The sequence below is a fragment of the Oncorhynchus kisutch genome, unplaced genomic scaffold, assembly GCF_002021735.2.
Source record: "Oncorhynchus kisutch isolate 150728-3 unplaced genomic scaffold, Okis_V2 scaffold1151, whole genome shotgun sequence".
Lineage (NCBI taxonomy): Eukaryota > Metazoa > Chordata > Actinopteri > Salmoniformes > Salmonidae > Oncorhynchus > Oncorhynchus kisutch.
In genome coordinates, this window is record NW_022263096.1 from 16,413 (window position 1) to 39,819 (window position 23,407).

The 23,407-nt window shown below is 43.0% G+C and overlaps 1 protein-coding gene across 3 annotated transcripts; it reads right to left on the bottom strand.

Annotated features, from left to right (window-relative positions):
- Positions 1-847: 847 nt before the first annotated feature.
- On the bottom strand, positions 848-22,676 carry LOC116365004 (oocyte zinc finger protein XlCOF6.1-like). 3 transcript variants are annotated; one of them, XM_031817792.1, is made up of 4 exons: positions 22,445-22,676; positions 19,284-19,517; positions 5,401-5,646; positions 848-4,479 (listed from the first exon to the last, which is right to left on the bottom strand). In XM_031817792.1, exons 1-4 carry the CDS (start codon positions 22,545-22,547, stop codon positions 3,620-3,622), a joined length of 1,443 nt encoding a protein of 480 aa, XP_031673652.1. In that variant the 5' UTR covers positions 22,548-22,676; the 3' UTR covers positions 848-3,619. The 3 variants fall into 3 exon arrangements, with proteins under 3 accessions (XP_031673652.1, XP_031673654.1, XP_031673653.1); XM_031817794.1 differs by lacking the exon at positions 5,401-5,646; XM_031817793.1 differs by lacking the exon at positions 19,284-19,517 and having other exon boundaries at positions 22,445-22,564.
- Positions 22,677-23,407: the final 731 nt, after the last annotated feature.

Here is a 23,407-nt window from a genome sequence, read left to right on the forward strand (position 1 = left end):
ACTCGGTAGCAGTGAACAACTCATCGCTGCTCATATTTTTAGTCTAAACACCCCTCAACTTGGACATACGCACCAAGTCCCCAACTATGAATTTAAAAATATATTTTTTCTTACGGCGAAGGGGGAACAAACCATACAGATTTTTAAAGACTTGAAAATAGTTTTCAGAAGAGACCTCGGAGGGCTTCATACATATACTCTTATGGCAGCTGTTGTTGTATCCCTTCACTAAAACTTGAACTATATCGATATATCTATGCGTGTGGTGAGCTGTAAAATATCGCCACATCCGCTCCTTCAGAGTTCTGTTAAAGCGTTCAACAACTGAAGCTTTCAAATCCGAGCCTGTAGCAAAATGTACTATATTGTGCTTCTTCATGAGTTTCTGAAAAGCATTATTAAAAAATTATTTTCCGCCATCAGTCTGCACTTTCTTGGGGGCTCCTCCATCCTTCAAGATGGGGCAGAGGTGACCCGGGCCTTTGACCCTGCTCTTATTTAAGCCCCTTACAAATGCTATTTTAGAGAAAATATCTGTAACCGTTAGCATGTAGCGATTTCCATCATTTTTATCTGCAAGGACCTGCATGTGACATAGATCCGCCTTTCTTACAGGTTTATGGAGAGTATATGCATCCTGCTCTGATAACCACTCATTAACTTTAGAATCGCTTAATTAACCGGCTACCTGTTTCTTCGGCTATAGCTCTCTGTAAATGTTCCTTACCCCCATAAGACCCGGGGTTAGAGGGATTATAATAAATGTTTTTCAACATCTGCTCCGCCATCCTTCTTACCTCTCTGAGGTACAATAACGTTAATGAGCCACTTTCAAATAATGACAACATTTCATTTTCATTATAGAATTTTTATTTTATTCATGCATCAAGTATTACGTATACAGACAATTCAGGATTCTTTGCAGGATACATGTCCCAGTTTTCTCAACGATCACAGCATGCAACACCCTGTATATTTGGTTTTGATTTACAGACTTGTGTCGCTGAACTTTGAAAACACACATGTCAGATATATATGCATATAAACAACAAATATGATACACGTTACAATTAAATGGTGTTTCAAACAAGTAAAATCTTAGACAAAGTTGTTTCTAGTTCTTCAGAATCATCCACAACATGATTCATGATTTGTTCCATTTTCAGCACACGCTCTACATTAACCCAGGCATTGTGTGTTGTGTAGAACGATACATTGTTCACTTTATTTTCAATAATCTGATGCATAACATTTGTAAGTTCTCTCAAAAGAAGACATTTATTTAATATCTCTAACATCGTATACACAAAATGTCACTAGGTCTCTTGGGGTTTATTGAGCCAGAAAGTCATCACATCAGCCACAACAGCTTCCCGGTATTTATTGTCGTCCAACAGGGTGTGTCGGATTTCTTTGAGTTTATCATGGATGTAGATTGCCTCCTTCAGTTCATGTAGGAATGCCGTGGTTACCAAGTAAACTCTGGGGATAGACGGCACAAGACCCATAGACTCCAGGGCTCTGACCAGCGATGGTATAAACCTGCAGGACCACAGTCTTTTCACCAGCTCCTCAAATTGGTTGAAGAAGTAGTATCTTGGCGGGTCATATACGGCGCTTGCTGGGGTGATTGATCTCACAACCGATGCATTTCTCTCTTATATATTCTCCAATCACCACGTCTATCACTCTGTGGCTACAGAGGCCTTGATGGTGTCCACAAAAATAGTACTGACTATCCCATCAAACACGTCCTCAGGCTGGGGGGGGGGGGGGGGGGGGGGGGGGGAGTAGAATGTTGGGCTGCCGGCATACGGTCCTTAGGGTCTGGCCCCCATGTCGTATCGGAGTCCTGGTATGTTGTATGAATATCCATGGTGTATGATGAAATTAAGTACTGGAGGCTTTAAGGGAACTCCTTTTATTGTTGAACCAGTCCTTTGGGTATCAGGGCGTGGTTAACGCAACCGCGTACTTAGTTTTCTTCGGAGGCTGTCCCTTCTGAGGATGTACCTTCTTGGGGCTCCTTTGAATCATAATCCTCAGGATTCGTATATATTATGCACTTCTTTACATGAACAATGCTCTGCCGCTGTTGGCTCTGTACAAAGAGAGCGTCCAACAGCTGGAACATTTTCAATTCCATTAGATCCCAAATTTGAAAAGGAATAAGCATGCGCAACCTAAAATCCCCACCATCACAAAATGTTTTGGTTGCGGGTTTCCTCGTTGCCGAAATATAACTCCACGTAGCCACATGGAAGTCCATTCTTTCTTTGTATTTTCACCCTGTGAATTATTCTTCCTGAGGAGTCAGGGGCACCTTGAACAAGCTATACCCCTTGGTGATAAGGCTCAGTTCAGGACACACAACCTTGCGAAAAACCGTCCAGTCTTCAAGCCCGTAGTCCACTCCTAAAGTCTGGTCTGTATATTCTTCTCCTTCGGCTACCGTATAGAGGTTCACTCTACAGGCCAGGTAATCAAACCGATACCCCGATTGATGTCCATTAGACATCAGATCTTTCAGCGTAGTTGCGGGCGGTATTTGGGTTCTATACACACTTAGAAACCGCTTTTTTTGGCTCATCGTATATTGTGGCTTGATACTTGGCCCTTTCTCGATGTTTCAACCGAGGTCCTGCTTCCGTTGTTACAGTCATCACAGCTTTGCCACTGATCACAAAATCCATGCTGATTTAAAAAATCTTGTTTAGTGTTCTGAGGACGCATGTCTTGTTCTGGGCTTTATTTATAAGGCGTCTGCCAACCCCAATACCCCAGGACATTCGTGTTTCATAGACAACAACCCTAAGGTCAATAAAACAGGGGGTGGGGGGGTCAAACTCTTTGAAATGGTCACCCCCCCCAGTTCAAAGAGGTCACTAGACATCAATCATCATGACAACTTCAAAGGCATTATATACATATTGTCGCACTCACTCCAAGGCGTGAGAACAGGAACAGGATGAACATATATGGGCATAACCACGTGATCACTTCCCGCCAGGATGTCCTTACCGGATGCCCAAATATGGGCATGCACACGTCATCCGGACATAGGGTCATAAATCAAACGTTTGACGTGTGCCGTCTACTTTATTCTCTCTCACACCAAAACTGACAAGGTGCACACTGATCAGTAAAGAGAGACTAACATTCTATAATGCTCCCTTTCCTCTGCATTGTTCTCTCACAGTGAGAAACTATAGGATTACAATAGTGTTCTACACTTTCTTCATTTGATCAAATTCAACATTGCCAATTATTTAATGACATGAGAATTAAGTGGAGTGTCTAATCTTAGCTGGTCTGAGAGAACTGATGAGGCCTGTCCTTTATGTATACATTTGTGTCTTTTTAAATGACCCAATCTGTAGAACCTCTTCCCACAGTCAGTGCAGTGATAAGGCTTCTCTGAAGTGTGTATCCGTTGGTGTGTTTTTACATTGATCAATTGGGAAAAACTCTTGCCACATTGAGAGCGGATATAAGGCTTCTCTCCTTTGTCTTTTCTCTAATGACCTTAAAGCTCAGCTGGTGTTTTAACATTTCCTACAGTCAGATCAGTGGTAAGGCTCCTCTCGTGTTTCCCTTGGTGTCTTTTGAAATGGCACATTCAAGAGAAACTCTTTTCAAAGTCAGAGCAGGAGTAAGGCTTCTCTCCTGTGTGTATACGTTCATGTTGTTTTAAGGTACCCAGTTGACAGAAACTCTTTCCACAGTCAGAGCAGGAGTAAGGCTTCTCTCCTGTGTGTGTTCTCTGGTGAACTTTAAGGCCAGTTGATGTTTTGAAGCATTTTAAACAGTCAGAGCAGGAGTAAGGCTTCTCTCCTGTGTGTATACAATCATGTTGTTTTAAGGTGTCCGGACGAGAGAAACTCGCCCCACAGTCATTGCAGGAGTAAGGCTTCTCTCCCGTGTGTATACGTTCATGTTGTTTTAAGGTACCCAGTTGAGAGAAACTCTTTCCACAGTAAGAGCAGGAGTAAGGCTTCTCTCCTGTGTGTATACGTTCGTGTCGTTTTAAGGTACCCAGTTGAGAGAAACTCGCCCCACATTCAGAGCAGGAGTAAGGCTTCTTTCTTGTGTGTATACGTTCATGTCGTTTTAAGGTGTACCGATTTGAGAAACTCGACCCACATTCAGAGCAGGAGTAAGGCTTCTCTCCTGTGTGTGTTCCATGATGAACTTTTAGCGCAGTTGACGTTTTGAAGCATTTTCCACATTCAGAACATGAGTAAGGCTTCTCTCCTGTGTGTGTTCTCTGATGAACTTTTAGTGCAGTTGATGTTTTCAAGCATTTTCTACATTCAGAGCAGGAGTAAAGCTTTTCTCCTGTGTGTATTTTTAGGTGTATTTTTAGCTTTGATAGAAATGGGAAAATCTCCTCACAATGTGTGCAGTGGTGAGACCTCTTTGCTATGTGATCTTCCTGCTGATGCTCTCTGGATGTAGAGAATGTCTCAACATGGTCTCCTGTGTGAACAATATCAGAACAACCAGTCAATTGGTGTGATATACATGTCAATCAAATGTATTTTATGAAGCTCTTTTTACACAAGTTGTAACAAAGTTCTTTACAGAAACCAACCCGAAATCCCCAAAGAGCAAGCAATGCAGATGTAGAAGCACAGTGGCCACGAAAAACTCCCTAGAAAGCAGGAACCTTGGAAGAAACAGAGAGGAACCAGGCTCAAATGGGTGGCCGGTCCTCTTCTGTCTGTACCGGGTGACATATGTATTCATGTCAGTAGGCTGTACAATACAGGAGAATAAAACTATTCTAAAACTGGGTAAGAGATGAAAGCTAAAATGGGGAGTGTCATCCTCCACTTACTATCACAAGGGTTAGTAACTACACAGACGAATTTCATATCATCCTCCACTCACTATCACAAGGGTTAGAAACTACACAGACTCATTTCATAGAACTTTAAAACACTAGCAGTTTGTCTACTTCACTTCTTTAGTCGGGGTCGGCAGGGTAGCCTAGTGGTTAGAGCATTGGGCTAGTAACCGGAAGTTCAAACCCCCGAGCTGACAAGGTAAAAATCTGTAGTTCTGCCCCTGAACAGGCAGTTAACCCACTGTTCCTAGGCCGTCATTGAAAATAAGAATTTGTTCTTAACTGACTTGCCTAGTTAAATAAAGGTAAAATAAAAATAAAAATAGTCTACTCTCTGATCACTCCATATAGCTCAGTTAATAAAACAAATGCTGGCAATACTGGTGTCAGTAGCATGAATTAACAGTAGCATGAATTAGTGTCAGTAGCATGAATTAACATCTACCTTCTCATTGAAACAGTTCATCATGAAACAGTTCTACTGCAACTTTTCATACACAGTGGGAAGTTGGAATGAACAACAAACTTAGTTAGATAGAACCTGCTTTTACCATGAGAAACAGATTTCCCAATCTTCTCCTCCTCTTCTTCATCTTTAATGTTGACATTCAGCTCCAGTGTTTGACTGTAGTCTTCCAGCTTCACTGATGCCATCTCTGGATCCTGCAGTGCAAACTGGGCCCCACTGTCACAATCAGGACCCAGTGACTGTGGGTTTGCACTCAGTGTGGAAGGAGAGAGGCAGGCTGGGTTTGTCATTACTGTTGATGTTACTGGCCTCAGACTTAATTCTAGTCCTGTAGTAACAATGAGAAACAGAAACAAATGTTATTGTCTTGACAGTTCTGGCACTTTCTTTATTCTCTAAAAATATATTATATGTTCAATTATCTAATTCAGTGCTTGACTTGGACTGAAATGGGTGCTGGTACTGTTTATATTTAGGCACAGGAGCTCCACAATACTGTTGAGCTAATATTCTATAAGAGGAACTGTCACAACTTCCGCCAAAGTCAGTCCCTCTCCGGATCCCTCTTTGGCGTTCATAGTGGAGGTGGACGCAGGTCCGAGGCTGGGTTAGGACACGTGCTCTCTCAGAGCTCAGGTACGCCACCAAAGTGCCGCCCTTAGGAAACATGGGACGCCGCTCATGTGCACCTTCAGTGGGCCGGGAGGCGTCAGATGACTGGCGCAGACCGTAGCGGTGACTCTCGACCCTCCACCTGCCCTGCCGGAAGCTGGGCCCGCGGTTTGTGGGGCCATTCAAAGTCCTGAGGAGACTGAACAAGGTTTGTTACAGGTTACAGCTTCCCCCCGATTACCATATTAACCCCTTGTTCCGTGCGTCTCTCCTCAGGCCGGTGGTGGCTGGTCCACTCCAGGAGTCTGAGGTGCGGGAGGTTCCTCCGCCCCCTTTGGACATCGAGGGGGCCCTGGTGTATGCAGTTCGAGCCATACTGGACTCGAGGAGTCTAGCGAGGGGCCTTCAGTACCTCGTGGAGTGGGAGGAGTACGGTCCGGAGGAGAGATGCTGGGTGCCGGTGGAGTACGTATTGGACCTGTCGATGCTGCAGGAGTTCTCGTCTCCATCCGGGTCACCCTACGCCTCATCCTCCGGGTCGTCCCCGAGGCCGGTGTCGGCGCGCGGCTCAGGGGGGGTTACTGTCACGACTTCCTCCAAAGTCGGTCCCTCTCCTTGTTCGGGCGGCGCTCGGCGTCACTGCTATTCTAGCCATCGCCAATCCACTTTTCATTTTCCATTTGTTTTGTCTTTGTTTTTTTCACACCTGGTTTCAATTCCCCCATTACATGTTCAGTATTTAACCCTCTGTTTCCCACATGTATGTGTGCGTGTTAGTTCAAACAGTAGACATTTGAGGTGCCGGTTCTCAGCTCCAGTGAGCTCCTGTCCAAGTCAAGCACTGATCTCATTTCAATGGATCAGGTAGCTAAGCATTGACAACAAAACATTCATATCACACAAAGTACACACTTTAAAATTTGTCTACACAAAGTAAGTGCACTTAAACTAAAAGTAGATTTCCCCAATTCACATAAATGGCAAAAAAAACATTTAGTACAAGTTTAGTTTTAACCTGGTCTTCACTGTATTATTGTAATCAAAAACCATTTGTATTTTCTGTTCACACCATATTAACATTTATAGATAAAGATAGAAACAACTGAAGGTGTCTCAATATTAGTACACATGTAGAAACCTGATGATCATTACATTCAGCTTCAAAACTGGAGTGTGACCATGAAATTGTCTCTCTGCACCAGCACTGAAGTCTGTTGGAGCAGACAGAGTGGACAGCTCCATTTTACCAGCTCGTGAATTTGACACAAAATGAATAACATGCTAAACAAACTCAGAAAGCTCAAATACTTGTATTCTTTATTAAAACTACATTGAGGAAATTATGTACATTTATTCAGACAAACCAAAAGCTTCTAGCTATGTGACTTGTAAAATAGTTGATCACAATCACTCGGTTTCAAACAAAAATAAAACATCAAACCTTTACCAAACGTGATAATACCTGTTACGAATCCCTTTTGGCCCGACAGTCTAGGGGGGATGGTAATGAGACCCGTAACATAACTCATGCAAATTATAATTGTGACAAAGTAAAAGTGTGAACGAAATAACCAGGACAACTGAAATCTACCGTCAAACTCCAGGTTTATTTATAAACACACGGTAATGGGGGGAGCAGGAAAAGGGGCTGAGCTGGACCCAAGGAAAGAAACAATAAATATACAAAAACACCCCTAAGCTAGACTAGCCTACTTTAACAACAGCTAACTAACTAACCAAAAATACAGTGGGTGGTCCGCCCAGTTCTAACTAGTGTATTTAACAAAGTTCACCTACGGGTAGTGTATGCCCATGGGCGACTTGTCTTGGTTTCCCCCTTTTCCCACCAGCAACAAACAAACACCATAACCAAAAACAATACTCACAGGTGATGACAAAGTGCTATGGAGGTGCTCAAACAAAAGAGAGGTAAAGACACAAAGCGAGAGTGAAACACAGAGACCTACAGACATGGCATTTACAGAGAGATTGCGCATAAGGCGCTGGTTCTGGTTGTACATTCGGTGGAGAAAAACTAAGGGGTTATGGTCAGTATATACAATCACGGGTAGGGCACTGGAACCAATATATACTTCAAAGTATTGCAGAGCCAACAACAAAGCAAGAGCTTCTTGTTCTATTGTCGCATAGTTTGTTTGACATTTATTAAATTTACGGGAAAAATAACAAACGGGATGATCCACTCCACTCTTGTCCTGCTGCAGTAGAACAGCACCAGCACCTCTGGCACTAGCATCTACCTCAAGTTTGAACGGTTGTTCAAAATCTGGAGCAGCAAGTACAGGTGTACTACATAAGAGTGCTTTCGCTGATTCAAAAGCTCTCTTACAATCAGGGGACCACACAAATGGTCTTGCCGGACTAAGCAAATCGGTCAATGGAGCAACTACCGCAGAGAAATTTTTACAGAAGCTACGGTAGTAGCCAACCATCCCTAAAAAGCGGAGTAGCTCTCGTCTGGTGGTAGGTGCAGGGAATGCAGTTATAGCCAAGACCTTGGCATCAACAGGGCGCACCTGTCCATGGCCAACCTCTTTACCGAGATCGGTAACAGTAGCCTTCCCAAACTCGCACTTTGCCAAGTTCAGGGTTAGAGAAGCAGCTGCCAACCGTTCACATACTACCCTTAGCGAGTCAACATGATCTGACCACTCAGACGAGTAAATCACTAGGTCATCAAGGTATGCACTACAATTAGGAACGCCAGCTAATACGGAGTTAACCAGTCGTTGGAAGGTGGCTGGTGCATTTCGCATCCCAAAAGCCATGACTGAGTACAGTAGGAAGTTGTCTGGGGTCACAAAGGCAGAAATCTCAGAAGCACGTGAAGTTAACGGAACCTGCCAGTAACCTTTTAAGAGGTCTAACTTAGTTACATACTTAGCAGCACCAATAGTGTCGATACAGTCGTCCAGTCGGGGTAACGGGAACGAATCTGGCATTGTGGCAGAATTTACCTTTCGATAATCCGTACATAACCTGGACGTACCATCAGGTTTAGGAACTAGAATGCAAGGAGAACTCCAAGGGCTTGAACTTGGCTTAGCCAGGTCATTCTCCAACAAATATCTCACCTCATCCCTCATTATCTTCCTCTTGGAAGCGTTGATACGATATGGGTGTTGCTTGATAGGTGTAGCATTTCCAACATTAATGTCATGTTCCAACACATTGGTGCGAGTAGGAACGTCATTAAAGAGACATGGAAAACTGTGTAGTAGCCTCACAATATCATTGGCCTGTCCATCCGTTAAATGAACCAGACCGGATTGGATAGACAGCAGCATTTCTGAGTTGGGCAATCTAACACACTGCTGCTGAGTATTGCGCAACTCCAAGCCATCAACATCATCAATATGACAGTCCACTATCATAGCAGTAGTAGCAGAGGAGACAGCAGTACCTTCCTCTGTTTTTGAACTCTCTAACTGTGTGATGGGTCGGGTGTGGTAAGCTTTCAACATGTTAATGTGACACACACGAGATTGGCGTTGTCTATCAGGAGTTTGAAGCACATAGTCAGTTTCACTTATTTTCTTTTCAATTAAATAAGGACCAGAGAAACGAGCTGACAGTGAAGATCCTGGAACAGGTAATAACACCAGTACTTGGTCACCTGGCTGTAGTGGACGAGAAACAGCCTCTTTATCATAGTGTCTTTTCATGCTCCTCTGTGAGGAAGACAGAGCTTCCTTTGCGAGAGCACAAGCTTGGTGTAGGCGCTCACGAAAGCGACTAACGTAGTCCAACACATTCTCATCTCTGGTACACAACTCTTGGGACAAGAACTGTTCTTTAAGGACTTTCATTGGTCCTCTCACTGTGTGACCAAACACCAGTTCAGCCGGGCTGAAACCTAGGGACTCCTGCACAGTTTCACGAGCAGCAAACAAAACTAGAGGAACTCCCTCATCCCAATCTTTCTCAGATTCCAAACCATATTTACGTAGCATAGACTTCAGTGTCTGATGCCATCTTTCAAGCGCACCCTGAGACTCTGGGTGATAGGCGCTTGACACACGGTGCGTAATTGACAAGGATTTTAACACCTGCTTGAGGAGCTTGGATAGGAAATTGGTACCTTGTTCGCTTTGTACCACCTTAGGTAACCCAAATGTCGTGAAGAATTTTATTAAGGCTTAACTCACTACCGGGGCTGTAATCCTTCTCAGAGGAATGGCCTCGGGGTATCTTGTAGCCATACACATTATCGTTAACAAAAACTGGTTACCCGATTTTGTCTTCGGTAACGGTCCGACACAATCAACCACCACATGCTCGAATGGTTCACCTATGACAGGTATGGGACAAAGAGGAGCGGGAGGAATAACCTGATTTGGTTTTCCTGTTATCTGACATGTGTGGCATGTCCGACAGAACTGAGCCACATCTTGTTTTAAACCCGGCCAAAAGAAATGTCGAAGGATCCGATCATAAGTTTTTGTGATTCCTAAATGACCAGACCACTGGTGATCATGAGCAAGGGATAACACATTTTGTCGAAAGGCTGTAGGAATCACTATTTGGTAAACAGCATTCCAATCTCCATCCGCGTCAACATGGGATTTCCATTTACGCATGAGGAGATTACCATCAATGAAGTAAGCCACGTTCTTCTTCTTCACATCTTCCAATGAGACAACACTAGAAAAACATTTAGCAAGCTTGTTGTCAACCTTTTGGTTAGCAATCAGCTGCTCACGAGTGACTGGTAACTGTATTGCCTCAGCAATAAGTTCAAAGTTCTTTGATTCTTTCCTGGGCTGTTTGTCAGGGGTGATCAGCTTCTCAGAGGTATCACACAATCCATCTTCTTGATCAACCTCTTTGAACAGAACAGTGTTCGACAAATCTATCACGTCACCCTCTTGTAGAGTGCCTGAGCACGAGTGACAGCACAAGCGGGGAACACATGTGGATAAATCTGTGCCAGCTCATTCGAGAGAGGGTGGTCACTTTTATCCAATACTTCCAATACGAGTACAACCTCTCCTCCGGCAATATCGTTACCCATTATAAAGGTCACACCTTTCACTGGCAACATAGGACGTACCCCCACTCTGAATATTCCACTGATTAACTCAGAGTGTACTTTCACAAAGTGCAATGGCACTGGGACAAAACCCATTTCAATACCCTGCACTAACACACTGGAACCACAGTATGTATCGTCAGATGAGGGCAACACATCAGACAATATAAACGACTGCGCTGCACCAGTATCTAAGGATTTTAACCGGACGCTGAGACGCTTCGTCATTATTTAGGGACACAAACCCCTCGAAAATGAATGGTTTATAACTGCGGTCGGGGACTGAGACTTTCAAACTACAGTTACCCTGAGGCACCTGTTTTGTTGCAGACCTCTCAACCGTACGAATTAGAGCAACACCTGTTGGTGGCTTGGCACGAAGAGGCATCCCTTGTTTGTGTTTAAGCAGGAAGCAATCATTAATCATATGTCCTACTTTATGACAATAGAAACAGGGACGCTCATTCTTCTGGCGTGCTTGATATACTACTGCTGGCCGACTAGGGCTAAAGGTAGGAAACTCAGTGGCTCTACTCTCAGTTTGAGCCAAAAACACACTCTTGTGCGTCAACACAAACAAGCTTCTGCCAGGGAGGATACTTTCTGTTCGTTTAGGTAAACTACAATGCGTTCGGGCAAGCAATTTTTTAACTCTTCCAACAAGATTAACTCCCGGAGAGAGTTGAAATCAGTTACCTTACTAGCAGCATGCCATTTATCAAACAGATTTCCCTTGTCTCTAGCAAATTCCACATAAGTCTTACTAGAAGACTTTCTATGAGACCTAAATCTCTGTCGGTATGCCTCAGGCACAAGCTCATAGGCACGAAGAACAGTAGCTTTGACCACTTCATAATTCAAACTGTCCTCTAGAGGTAGCGCTGACAAAACCTCTTGGGCTTTACCAGTTAATTTACACTGAAGTAATAGATACCATACCTCTTCAGGCCATTTCAATGCTACGGCTATACGCTCAAATACACAAAAATATGAGTCAACCTCTGACTCTCTGAACAAAGGTACTAAGGCAATCTGCCTACTAATGTCAAACGTGTTTGAGGACACAGCCGGTGAGGACGACTCACAAACAGGCACAGTAGGAACGAAGGCTAGCCTTGCTGTCTCTGCCTCCAGTTCCATCTGGCCCATTTTGAACTCCAACTGCCTTTGTTCTCTGTCTGCCTCAATTTTACACATCTCCAAATGCCGTTGTTCTCGTTCTTTTTCTGCCTTTTTTCGCCTAATTTGGGCTCTCTCTTCCACCTCCAGTTGGAACTGTGCTAAACGGACATCCCTCCTGGCATCACCATTTGACAGTGGGGAGAGTGGATCAAAACGGGACAATGTGGCTGGTGTTTTAGCCTCTCCCTCATTATCAGACACCAATGGGCTTACAGGAGCAGCAACATCCCCTACAGGGGTAGTAGACTCAGGCAGCGGTAACACAAGCACCTGCTCTTCCAACAATACATTTAATACTAGCTGTTTAACCTCCGCCTTAACTAAACTCTGCGGAAACGATACTGAATAATGGTCAGCCAAGGTCATTAAATCAACTCTACGACATTTGTCAAAAACCTCCCACGAAGGGTTATCCAAAAAGGATTTCAAATCAAAAGTAGTCATTTTACACTACTTCTCAAGTGCCAAAGAAAATAGCAAAAACTAATGCTACTTCAGCTATGACGCTTAACACTGAACTATACCACTACAACAATCTACATGAGCGGCATGGGTGTCAGTTATGACAGATCCCGGACGAGCCCCCACTTATGTTACGAATCCCTTTTGGCCCGACAGTCTAGGGGGGATGGTAATGAGACCCATAACATAACTCATGCAAATTATAATTGTGACAAAGTAAAAGTGTGAACGAAATAACCAGGACAACTGAAATCTACCGTCAAACTCCAGGTTTATTTATAAACACACGGTAATGGGGGGGAAGCAGGAAAAGGGGCTGAGCTGGACCCAAGGAAAGAAACAATAAATATACAAAAACACCCCTAAGCTAGACTAGCCTACTTTAACAACAGCTAACTAACTAACCAAAAATACAGTGGGTGGTCCGCCCAGTTCTAACTAGTGTATTTAACAAAGTTCACCTACGGGTAGTGTATGCCCATGGGCGACTTGTCTTGGTTTCCCCCTTTTCCCACCAGCAACAAACAAACACCATAACCAAAAACAATACTCACAGGTGATGACAAAGTGCTATGGAGGTGCTCAAACAAAAGAGAGGTAAAGACACAAAGCGAGAGTGAAACACAGAGACCTACAGACATGGCATTTACAGAGAGATTGAGCTATAGAGCAAACAAATGATGGGTTTTTTAAACCATGGGGAAGGAACTGTGATAGGGTAGGAAATAGGAGGAGGTGTGTCTTCTGATTGATGATTGATTGTTGACTGATTGGGGAGTGATGATTTTCACCTGTGAGGGGAGAAGGAGAGAAAAGAAACACACACACAGGATACACACACACACACAGGAGAACTGTATCCGTAACAATACCTTAACGGGATTACAACCCTAAAAAGTTAACGGGATCGATATGACAACAGCGGAATGGATCCCAGCCTGCGACCCAAAACAACGACGTCGTAAAAGAGGCAAACGAAGAGGTATTCTGGTCAGGCTCCGGAGACGGGTACATTGCACACCACTCCTAGCATACTACTCGCCAATGTCCAGTCTCTTGACAACAAGGTTGATGAAATCCGAGCAAGGGTAGCATTCCAGAGAGACATTAGAGACTAACGTTTTTTGCTACGCGGAAACATGGCTCACTCCAGAGACGCTAACGGAATCGGTGCAGCCAGCTGGTTTCTTCACGCATCGCGCCGACAGAAACAAACATCTTTCTGGTAAGAAGAGGGGCGGGGGCGTATGCCTTATGATTAATGAGGCGTGGTGTGATCACAACAACATACAGGAACTCAAGTCCTTCTGTTCACCTGACTAATCGCTGTAGCTGTTCATGGTCCATCGGTAAATAGCCCACCCAATTTACCTACCTCATCCCCATACTGTTTTTATTTATTTACTTTTTTGCTCTTTTGCACACCAGTATCTCTACCTGCACATGACCATCTGATCATTTTTCACTCCAGTGTTAATCTGCAAAATTGTAATTATTCGCCTACCTCCTCATGCCTTTGCACACAATGTATATAGACTTTTTTTTCTACTGTGTTATTGACTTTTCTACTGTGTTATTAACTCTGTTGCTGTCTGTTCACACTGCTATGCTTTATCTTGGCCAGGTCGCAGTTGTAAATGAGAACTTGTTCTCAACTAGCCTACCTGGTTAAATAAAGGTGAAATATATATAAAAAAAAAAAAAAAGAGAATTCCTCACAATCAAATGCCGACCGCATTATCTACCAAGAGAATTCTCTTCGATTATAATCACAGCCGTATATATTCCCCCCCAAGCAGACACATCGATGGCCCTGAACAAACTTTATTTGACTCTTTGCAAACTTGAAACGACATATCCTGAGGCTGCATTCATTGTAGCTGGGAATTTTAACAAGGCTAATCTGAAAACAAGACTCCCTAAATTGTATCAGCATATCGATTGCGCAACCAGGGCTGGTCAAACCTTGGATCATTGCTATTCTAACTTCCGCGACGCATATAAGGCCCTCCCCTGCCCTCCTTTCGGGAAAAACTGACCACGACTCCATTTTGTTGCTCCCTGCCTACAGACAGAAACTAAAACAAGAAGCTCCCGCGCTCAGGTCTGTTCAACGCTGGTCCGACCAATCTGATTCCACGCTTCAAGACTGCTTCGATCACGTGGACTGGGATATGTTCCGTATTGCTTCCTACAACAACATTGACGAATACGCTGATTCGGTGAGCGAGTATATTAGAAAGTGCATTGACGATGTCGTTCCCATAGCAACGGTTAAAACATTCCCAAACCAGAAACCGTGGATTAATGGCCGCATCCTCGTGAAACTGAATGCACAAACCACTGCTTTTAACCAGGGCAAGGGGACCGGAAACATGACCGAATACAAACAGTGTAGCTATTCCCTCCGCGAGGCAATCAAACAAGCTAAGCGTCAGTATAGAGACAAATTAGAGTCACAATTCAACGGCTCAGACACAAGAGGTATGTGGCAGGGTCTACAGTCAATCACGGATTACAAAAAGAAAACCAGCCCCGTCACGGACCAGGATGTCTTGCTCCCCGACAGACTAAATCACTTTTTTGCCCGCTTTGAGGACAATACAGTGTCACTGACACGGCCCGCAACCAAAACCTGCGGACACTCCTTCACTGAAGCCGATGTGAGTAAAACATTTAAACGTGTTAACCCTCGCAAGGTTGCAAGCCCAGATGGCATCCCCAGCCGCGTCCTCAGATTATGCGCAGATCAGCTGGCTGGTGTGTTTACGGACATATTCAATCCATCCTTATCCCAGTCTACTGTTCCCACATGCTTCAAGAGGGTCACCATTGTCCCGGTTCCCAAGAAAGCTAAGGTAACTGAGCTAAACGACTATCACCCCGTAGCACTCACTTCCGTCATCATGAAGTGCTTTGAGAGACTAGTCAAGGACCATATCACCTCCACCCTACCTGACACCCTAGATCCACTCCAATTTGCTTACCGCCCAAATAGGTCCAAATAGGCCCTAACCCATCTGGACAAGAGGAATACCTATGTGAGAATGCTGTTCATCGACTTCAGCTCAGAATTTAACGCCATAGTACCCTCCAAACTCGTCATCAAGCTCGAGACCCTGGGTCTCGACCCCGCCCTGTGCAACTGGGTACTGGACTTCCTGATGGGCCGCCCCCAGGTGGTGAGGGTAGGTAACAACATCTCCACCCCGCTGATCCTCAACACTGGGGCCCCTCAAGGGTGCGTTCTGTGCCCTCTCCTGTACTCCCTGTTCACCCACGACTGCGTGGCCATGCACGCCTCCAACTCAATCATCAAGTTTGCGGACGACACTACAGTGGTAGGCTTGATTACCAACAACGACGAGACTAACTACAGGGAGGAGGTGAGGGCCCTCGGAGTGTGGTGTCAGGAAAATAACCTCACACTCAACATCAACAAAACAAAGGAGATGATTGTGGACTTCAGGAAACAGCAGAGCGAGCACCCCCCTATCCACATCGATGGGACAGTAGTGGAGAGGGTAGTAAGTTTTAAGTTCCTCAGCGTACACACCACGGACAAACTGAATTGGTCCACCCACACAGACAGTGTCGTGAAGAAGGCGCAGCAGCGCCTCTTCAACCTCAGGAAGCTGAAGAAATTTGGCTTGTCACCAAAAGCACTCACAAACTTCGACAGATGCACAATCGAGAGCATCCTGTCAGGCTGTATCACCGCCTGGTACGGCAACTGCTCAGCCCGCAACCATAAGGCTCTCCAGAGGGTAGTGAGGTCTGCACAACACATCACCGGGGGCAAACTACCTGCCCTCCAGGACACCTACACCACCCGATGTCACGGGAAGGCCATAAAGATCATCATGGACAACAACCACCCGAGCCACTGCCTGTTCACCCCGCTATCATCCAGAAGGCGAGGTCAGTTCAGGTGCATCAAAGCAGGGACTGAGAGACTGAAAAACAGCTTCTATTTCAAGGCCATCAGACTGTTAAACAACCACCACTAACATGGAGTGGCTGCTGCCAACACACTGACTCAACTCCAGCCACTTTAATAATGGGAATTGATGGAAATGTATGTAAAATATATCACTAGCCACTTTAAACAATGCTACTTAATATAATGTTTACATACCCTACATTACTCATCTCATATGTATATGTACAGTGGGGCAAAAAAGTATTTAGTAGCCACCAATTGTGCAAGTTCTCCCACTTAAAAAGATGAGAGAGGCTTGTAATTTTCATCATAGGTACACTTAAACTATGACAGACAAAATGAGAAGAAAAAAAATCCAGAAAATCACATTGTAGGATTTTTTATGAATTTATTTGCAAATTATTTTGAAATTTGACCTTAATAACCAGACCTGTATGTTCAAGGCACCTTGTATCATTGCCTGGAGGAATGTGCTGAGATACAAATGTTTTGGAGCTCAGTACTGCGCTATATCTCTGAGATGACCTCTACCCCAATGCCACTAATCCATAAGCTATGCCTCCTAAATCTTTACCCAGAGAATATCTCTTTACATAGGAGGGAAAATTTTAAAAATGTTTGACCTCTGTCTATTACAAGCTAGACGTTCAATTGCTCTCCACTGGAAGTATGTCAGTTCCCCCTCACTTGGTCATTGGTTAAAATAATTCACGTCAAGCCTGGTTTTTGAAAAATGTACTTATATAGTGAAGAAGAAAGCCCCAGAGTTTCATAATATTTGGGATCTGTTTAATGAGTTTTTGCAAACTGATGATATTGTAGAAGCATTGGAACTGTAAATCTGTATATTCTCTATATTCTATGTGAATATTGGCTCTAGTCGAAGCGTAATCTGCATTATCTACAACTGTATATTATACTTTATTTATTTATATTCTTGGATTTCTTTATGTTTGGTTGTTATGTTTTCATCTCTCTTTGGGTTGGGGGGGTGAAAAGAGAAAATACAATTGTATTTATGTAATTGTTCTACTTGGAACTAATAAATATTGGTGTTTAAAAAAAGAATGATGAGGGCACTGTGTTCTTGGGGACCTTCAACGCTTCAAGGGGCTGGAAGCACTGCATCTCATGAAAACATTTATAAAAACCTATTTTTTTCTTTGTCTTTTCTTTGTGAATATTGACTATAGTCGAAGCGTAATCTACATCATCTACAACTGCATATCGTACTTTTTATTTATTTGTTTGGTTGTTATGTTCGTCTATCTTCATGTTGGGGAAAAACAGAAAAGAAAATTGTATTTCTGTAGATTTTCCTACTTGGAACTATTATATATATAAATACAAATAATGATTGATGGAAGCCATTGTGTTCTTGGGGACCTTCAACGCTTCTAGGGTCTCCCGAGTGGTGCAGCGGTCTAAGGCACTGCATCCCTAAAGACCCTAGTTTGATTCCAGGCTATATCACAACTGGACATGATTGGAAGTCCCATAGGGCTGCTGGCATTTGGCCCAGCGTAGTCTGGGGTAGGCCATCATTGTAAAAAATGATTTGTTCTTAACCGACATGCCTAGTTAAATAAAAGGTTAAAAAAATGTTTTTAAAGAAACACTGCAGTAATGTTTTGGTTCCCTCCCCCAGATCTGTGCCTCGACATAATCCTTTCATGGAGTTCTACGGACAATTGTGTCTGAATATTATTACACATGTAGAAAACCGAGTCGTTACATTTATTTTCAAAACAGTAGTGCAACCGTAAAATGGTCTCTCCTGCTGCACCCTCACTGCCTGCACTGAAGTCCGTTGACGCAGACTGACTGGGCACCGCCATTTTACCAGCTTGTGAATATTTCCTTTCATGGAGATCTACGGACAATTCCTTCAACCTCATGGCTTAGTTTTTACTCTGACATGCACTGTCAACTGTGGGACCTTATATAGCCAGGTGTGTGCCTTTCCAAATCATGTCCAATCAATTGAATTTACCACAGGTGGACAACAATCAAGTTGAAGAAACATCTCAAGGATGATCAATGGAAACAGGATGAAAAAATTCTTCCTGAATGGGAGAGGGGGTACCTAGTCAGTTGTACAACTGAATGCATTCAACTGAAGTGTGTCTTCCACATTTAACCCAACCTCTGAATCAGAGAGGTGCGGGGAGCTGCCATAATGGACATCCATGTCTCTAGCGCCCGGGGTTCAGTGTGTTAACTGCCGTGCTCAGGGGCAGAATGACATATTTTTTACCTTGTCAGCTCAAGGATTCGATCCAGCAACCTTTCGGTTACTGGCCCAACGTTCTAACCACTAGGCTACCAGTACGTTTTCATTTAAGTAGGCTGTACAATACAAAAGGAGAATAAAAAACTATATAAGTATCTCATAAGTCTTGAAAAGTATGACCTATATCATCCTTCAATCACTATCACAAGGGTTAGAAACTACAGACTTCATAGAATTTTAAAACACTGGCAGTTTGTCTACTTCACTTCTTTAGTCTCCTCTCTGATCACTCCAGACAGCTCAGTAAATAAAACAAATGCTGACAATACTGATGTCAAACCATGCAAGTGTCAGTAGCATGAAATAACATCTACCTTCTCATTGAAACAGTTCATCATGAAACAGTTCTACTGCAACTTTTCATACACAGTGGGAAGTTGGAATGAACAACAAACTTAGATAGATAGAACCTGCTCTTACCATGAGAAACAGATTCCCCAATCTTCTCCTCCTCTTCTTCATCTTTAATGTTGACATTCAGCTCCAGTGCTTGACTGCAGTCTTCCAGCTTCACTGATGCCATCTCTGGATCCTGCAGAGCAAACTGGGCTCCACTGTCACAATCAGGACCCAGTGACTGTAGGTTTGGAGTCAGTGTGGAAGGAGAGAGGCAGGCTGGGTTTGTCGTCCCTGTTGATGTTACCGGCGTCATACCTGAGTCGGCAAGTAGTAGAAGAGAAACAGACACAAAAGTTATTTTCTTGACAGTTCTGGCACCTTCTTTATTAAATATGTTACATTTGTTCTTGTTTAATTATCTAATTCAGTGCTCGACTTGGACTGAAATAGTTGTCGATACTCATTTTGTGTGCTGGTACTGTTTATATTTAGGTGCAGGAGCTTCATAATACATTTGAGCTAAAACTTAACCTGTAGTAGAAAAATGCATAAATTACTCAAAAACCATTTAGTACAAGGTTACGGTTTGTTTTAGGCAGCACCATGTGCTATTTTCCTTAATAACCTTGTATTCACGGTTTTACTTCAAAAACACAACACAGTAGTGCAACCGTGAAATTGTCTGCAGATGAAGTTAGTTTGACACAGAACGAGTGGCGCCGCCATTTTACCAGCTTTTAAATATTTCCTTTCATGGGGCTCTACGGACAATTCCTTCGACCTCATGACTTGGTTTTTGCTCTGACATGGACTGTCAAACGTGGGACCTTATATAGCCAGGTGTGTGCCTTTCCAAATCATGTCCAATCAATTGAATTTACCACAGGTTGACAACAATCAAGTTGTAGAAACATCTCAAGGATGATCAATGGAAACAAGATGCACCTGAGCTCAATGTCGAGTCTCATAGCCAAGGGTCTGAATACTTATGTAAATAAGGTATCTGTTTTAAATGTTTTATAAATGTGAAAACATTTATAAAAACCTGTGTTTGCTTTGTCATTATGGGGTATTGTGTGTAGATTGATGAGGAACGTTTCTTATTTAACCCATTTTAAAATAAGGCTGTAACGAAACAAAATGTGGAAAAGGTCAAGGTGTCTGAATACTTTCCGAACACACTGTATGTATTCATATCAGTAGGTTGGTACTGTATGTATTCATATCAGTAGTCTGGTACTGTATGTTTTCATATCAGTAGGCTGGTACTGTATGTATTCATATCAGCAGGCTGGTACTGTATGTATTCATATCAGTAGGCTGGTACTGTATGTATTCATATCAGTAGGCTGGTACTGTATGTATTCATATCAGTAGGCTGGTACTGTATGTGTTCATATCAGTAGGCTGGTAGTGTATCTATTCATATCAGTAGGCTGGTACTGTATGTATTCATATCAGTAGGCTGGTACTGTATGTATTCATATCAGTAGGCTGGTACTGTATGTGTTCATATCAGTAGGCTGGTACTGTACGTATTCATATCAGTAGGCTGGTACTGTACGTATTCATATCAGTAGGCTGGTACTGTACGTATTCATATCAGTAGGCTGGTACTGTACGTATTCATATCAGTAGGCTGGTACTGTATGTGTTCATATCAGCAGGCTGGTAGTGTATCTATTCATATCAGTAGGCTGGTACTGTACGTATTCATATCAGTAGGCTGGTACTGTACGTATTCATATCAGTAGGCTGGTACTGTATCTATTCATATCAGTAGGCTGGTACTGTACGTATTCATATCAGTAGGCTGGTACTGTACGTATTCATATCAGTAGGCTGGTACTGTATGTGTTCAAATCAGTAGGCTGGTACTGTACCTATTCATATCAGTAGGCTGGTACTGTACGTATTCATATCAGTAGGCTGGTACTGTACGTATTCATATCAGTAGGCTGGTACTGTACGTATTCATATCAGTAGGCTGGTACTGTACGTATTCATATCAGTAAGCTGGTACTGTACGTATTCATATCAGTAGGCTGGTACTGTACGTATTCATATCAGTAGGCTGGTACTGTACGTATTCATATCAGTAGGCTGGTACTGTACGTATTCATATCAGTAGGCTGGTACTGTACGTATTCATATCAGTAGGCTGGTACTGTACGTATTCATATCAGTAGGCTGGTACTGTACGTATTCATATCAGTAGGCTGGTACTGTACGTATTCATATCAGCAGGCTGGTACTGTACGTATTCATATCAGCAGGCTGGTACTGTACGTATTCATATCAGCAGGCTGGTACTGTACGTATTCATATCAGCAGGCTGGTACTGTACGTATTCATATCAGCAGGCTGGTACTGTATGTATTCATATCAGCAGGCTGGTACTGTACGTATTCATATCAGCAGGCTGGTACTGTACGTATTCATATCAGCAGGCTGGTACTGTACGTATTCATATCAGTAGGCTGGTACTGTACGTATTCATATCAGTAGGCTGGTACTGTACGTATTCATATCAGCAGGCTGGTACTGTACGTATTCATATCAGCAGGCTGGTACTGTACGTATTCATATCAGTAGGCTGGTACTGTACGTATTCATATCAGCAGGCTGGTACTGTACGTATTCATATCAGCAGGCTGGTACTGTACGTATTCATATCAGTAGGCTGGTACTGTACGTATTCATATCAGTAGGCTGGTACTGTACGTATTCATATCAGTAGGCTGGTACTGTACGTATTCATATCAGTAGGCTGGTACTGTACGTATTCATATCAGTAGGCTGGTACTGTACGTATTCATATCAGTAGGCTGGTACTGTACGTATTCATATCAGTAGGCTGGTACTGTACGTATTCATATCAGTAGGCTGGTACTGTACGTATTCATATACAAAAGGGAATAAAACTAATCTAAATGTATCTCATCTCATAAATCCTCCACTCAGTATCACAAGAGTTAGAAACTACAGACTCACTTCATAGAACTTTAAAACATTGGCAGTTTGTTTATTTAACTTCTTTAGTCTCCTCTCTGATCACTCCAGACAGCCCAGTGAATAAAACAAATACTGGCAATACTGGTGTCAAACCATGCAAGTGTCAGTAGCATGAAATATCATCTACCTTCTCATTGAAACAGTTCATCATGAAACAGTTCTACTGCAACTTTTCATACACAGTGGAAAGTTGGAATGAAACAAACTTAGATAGAACCTTCTCTTACCATGACTAACAGATTTCCCAATCTCCTCCTCCTCTTCTTCATCTTTAATGTTGACATTCAGCTCCAGTGTTTGACTGCAGTCTTCCAGCTTCACTGATGCCATCTCTGGATCCTGCAGTGCAAACTGGACTCCACTGTTACAATCAGGACCCAGTGACTGTAGGTTTGGACTCGGTGTGGAAGGAGAGGCAGGTTGGGTTTGTCCTCACTGTTGATGTTACCGGCCTCAGACTTAATCTGAGTCAGCCAGTAGTAATAGAGAAACAGATACAAAAGTTAGTCTTGACAGTTCTGGCACTTTCTTAATTCTCTAAAAATATCGTTTATATTTAGGTGCAGCAGCTCCACAATACTGTTTAACTAATATTCTATAAGAGGAACATGAGCTCACACAGTAGACATTTGAGGTGATGGTACTCAGCTCTGATGAGCTCCTGCCCAAGTCAAGCACTGATCTCATTTCAATAGATCTGGTAACTAAGCATTGACAACAAAACACGAATTCATTGACATTAGACAAAGTATACACTTTAAATTAGGCTACACAACTCTAAACACACTTAATCTATAGTAGATTTCCTGAATTCACATAAATGACAAAAAAAAATGTAGTACAAGGTTGCAGTATGTTGTAGGCAGCACGATGTACTATTTTCCTGAATAACCTTGTCACTGTATTATTCCAATCAAAAAGTATTTCCGTTCACACCATAGTAACATTTATAGATAAAGATAACTTGATATGTCTGAATATTAGTACACATGTAAAAAACACGTAAAAAACTGATAATCATTACATTTAGCTCCAAAACAGTGGTGAAACCGTAAAAGTGTATCTTTGCTGCACCCTCGCTGTCTGCACTGATGTCCGTTGATGCAGACCGAGTGGAAACCGCTATTTTACCATCTCGTGAATTTTACACAAAACCAAAAACGACATGTTAAACGAACCCAGAAATCTCA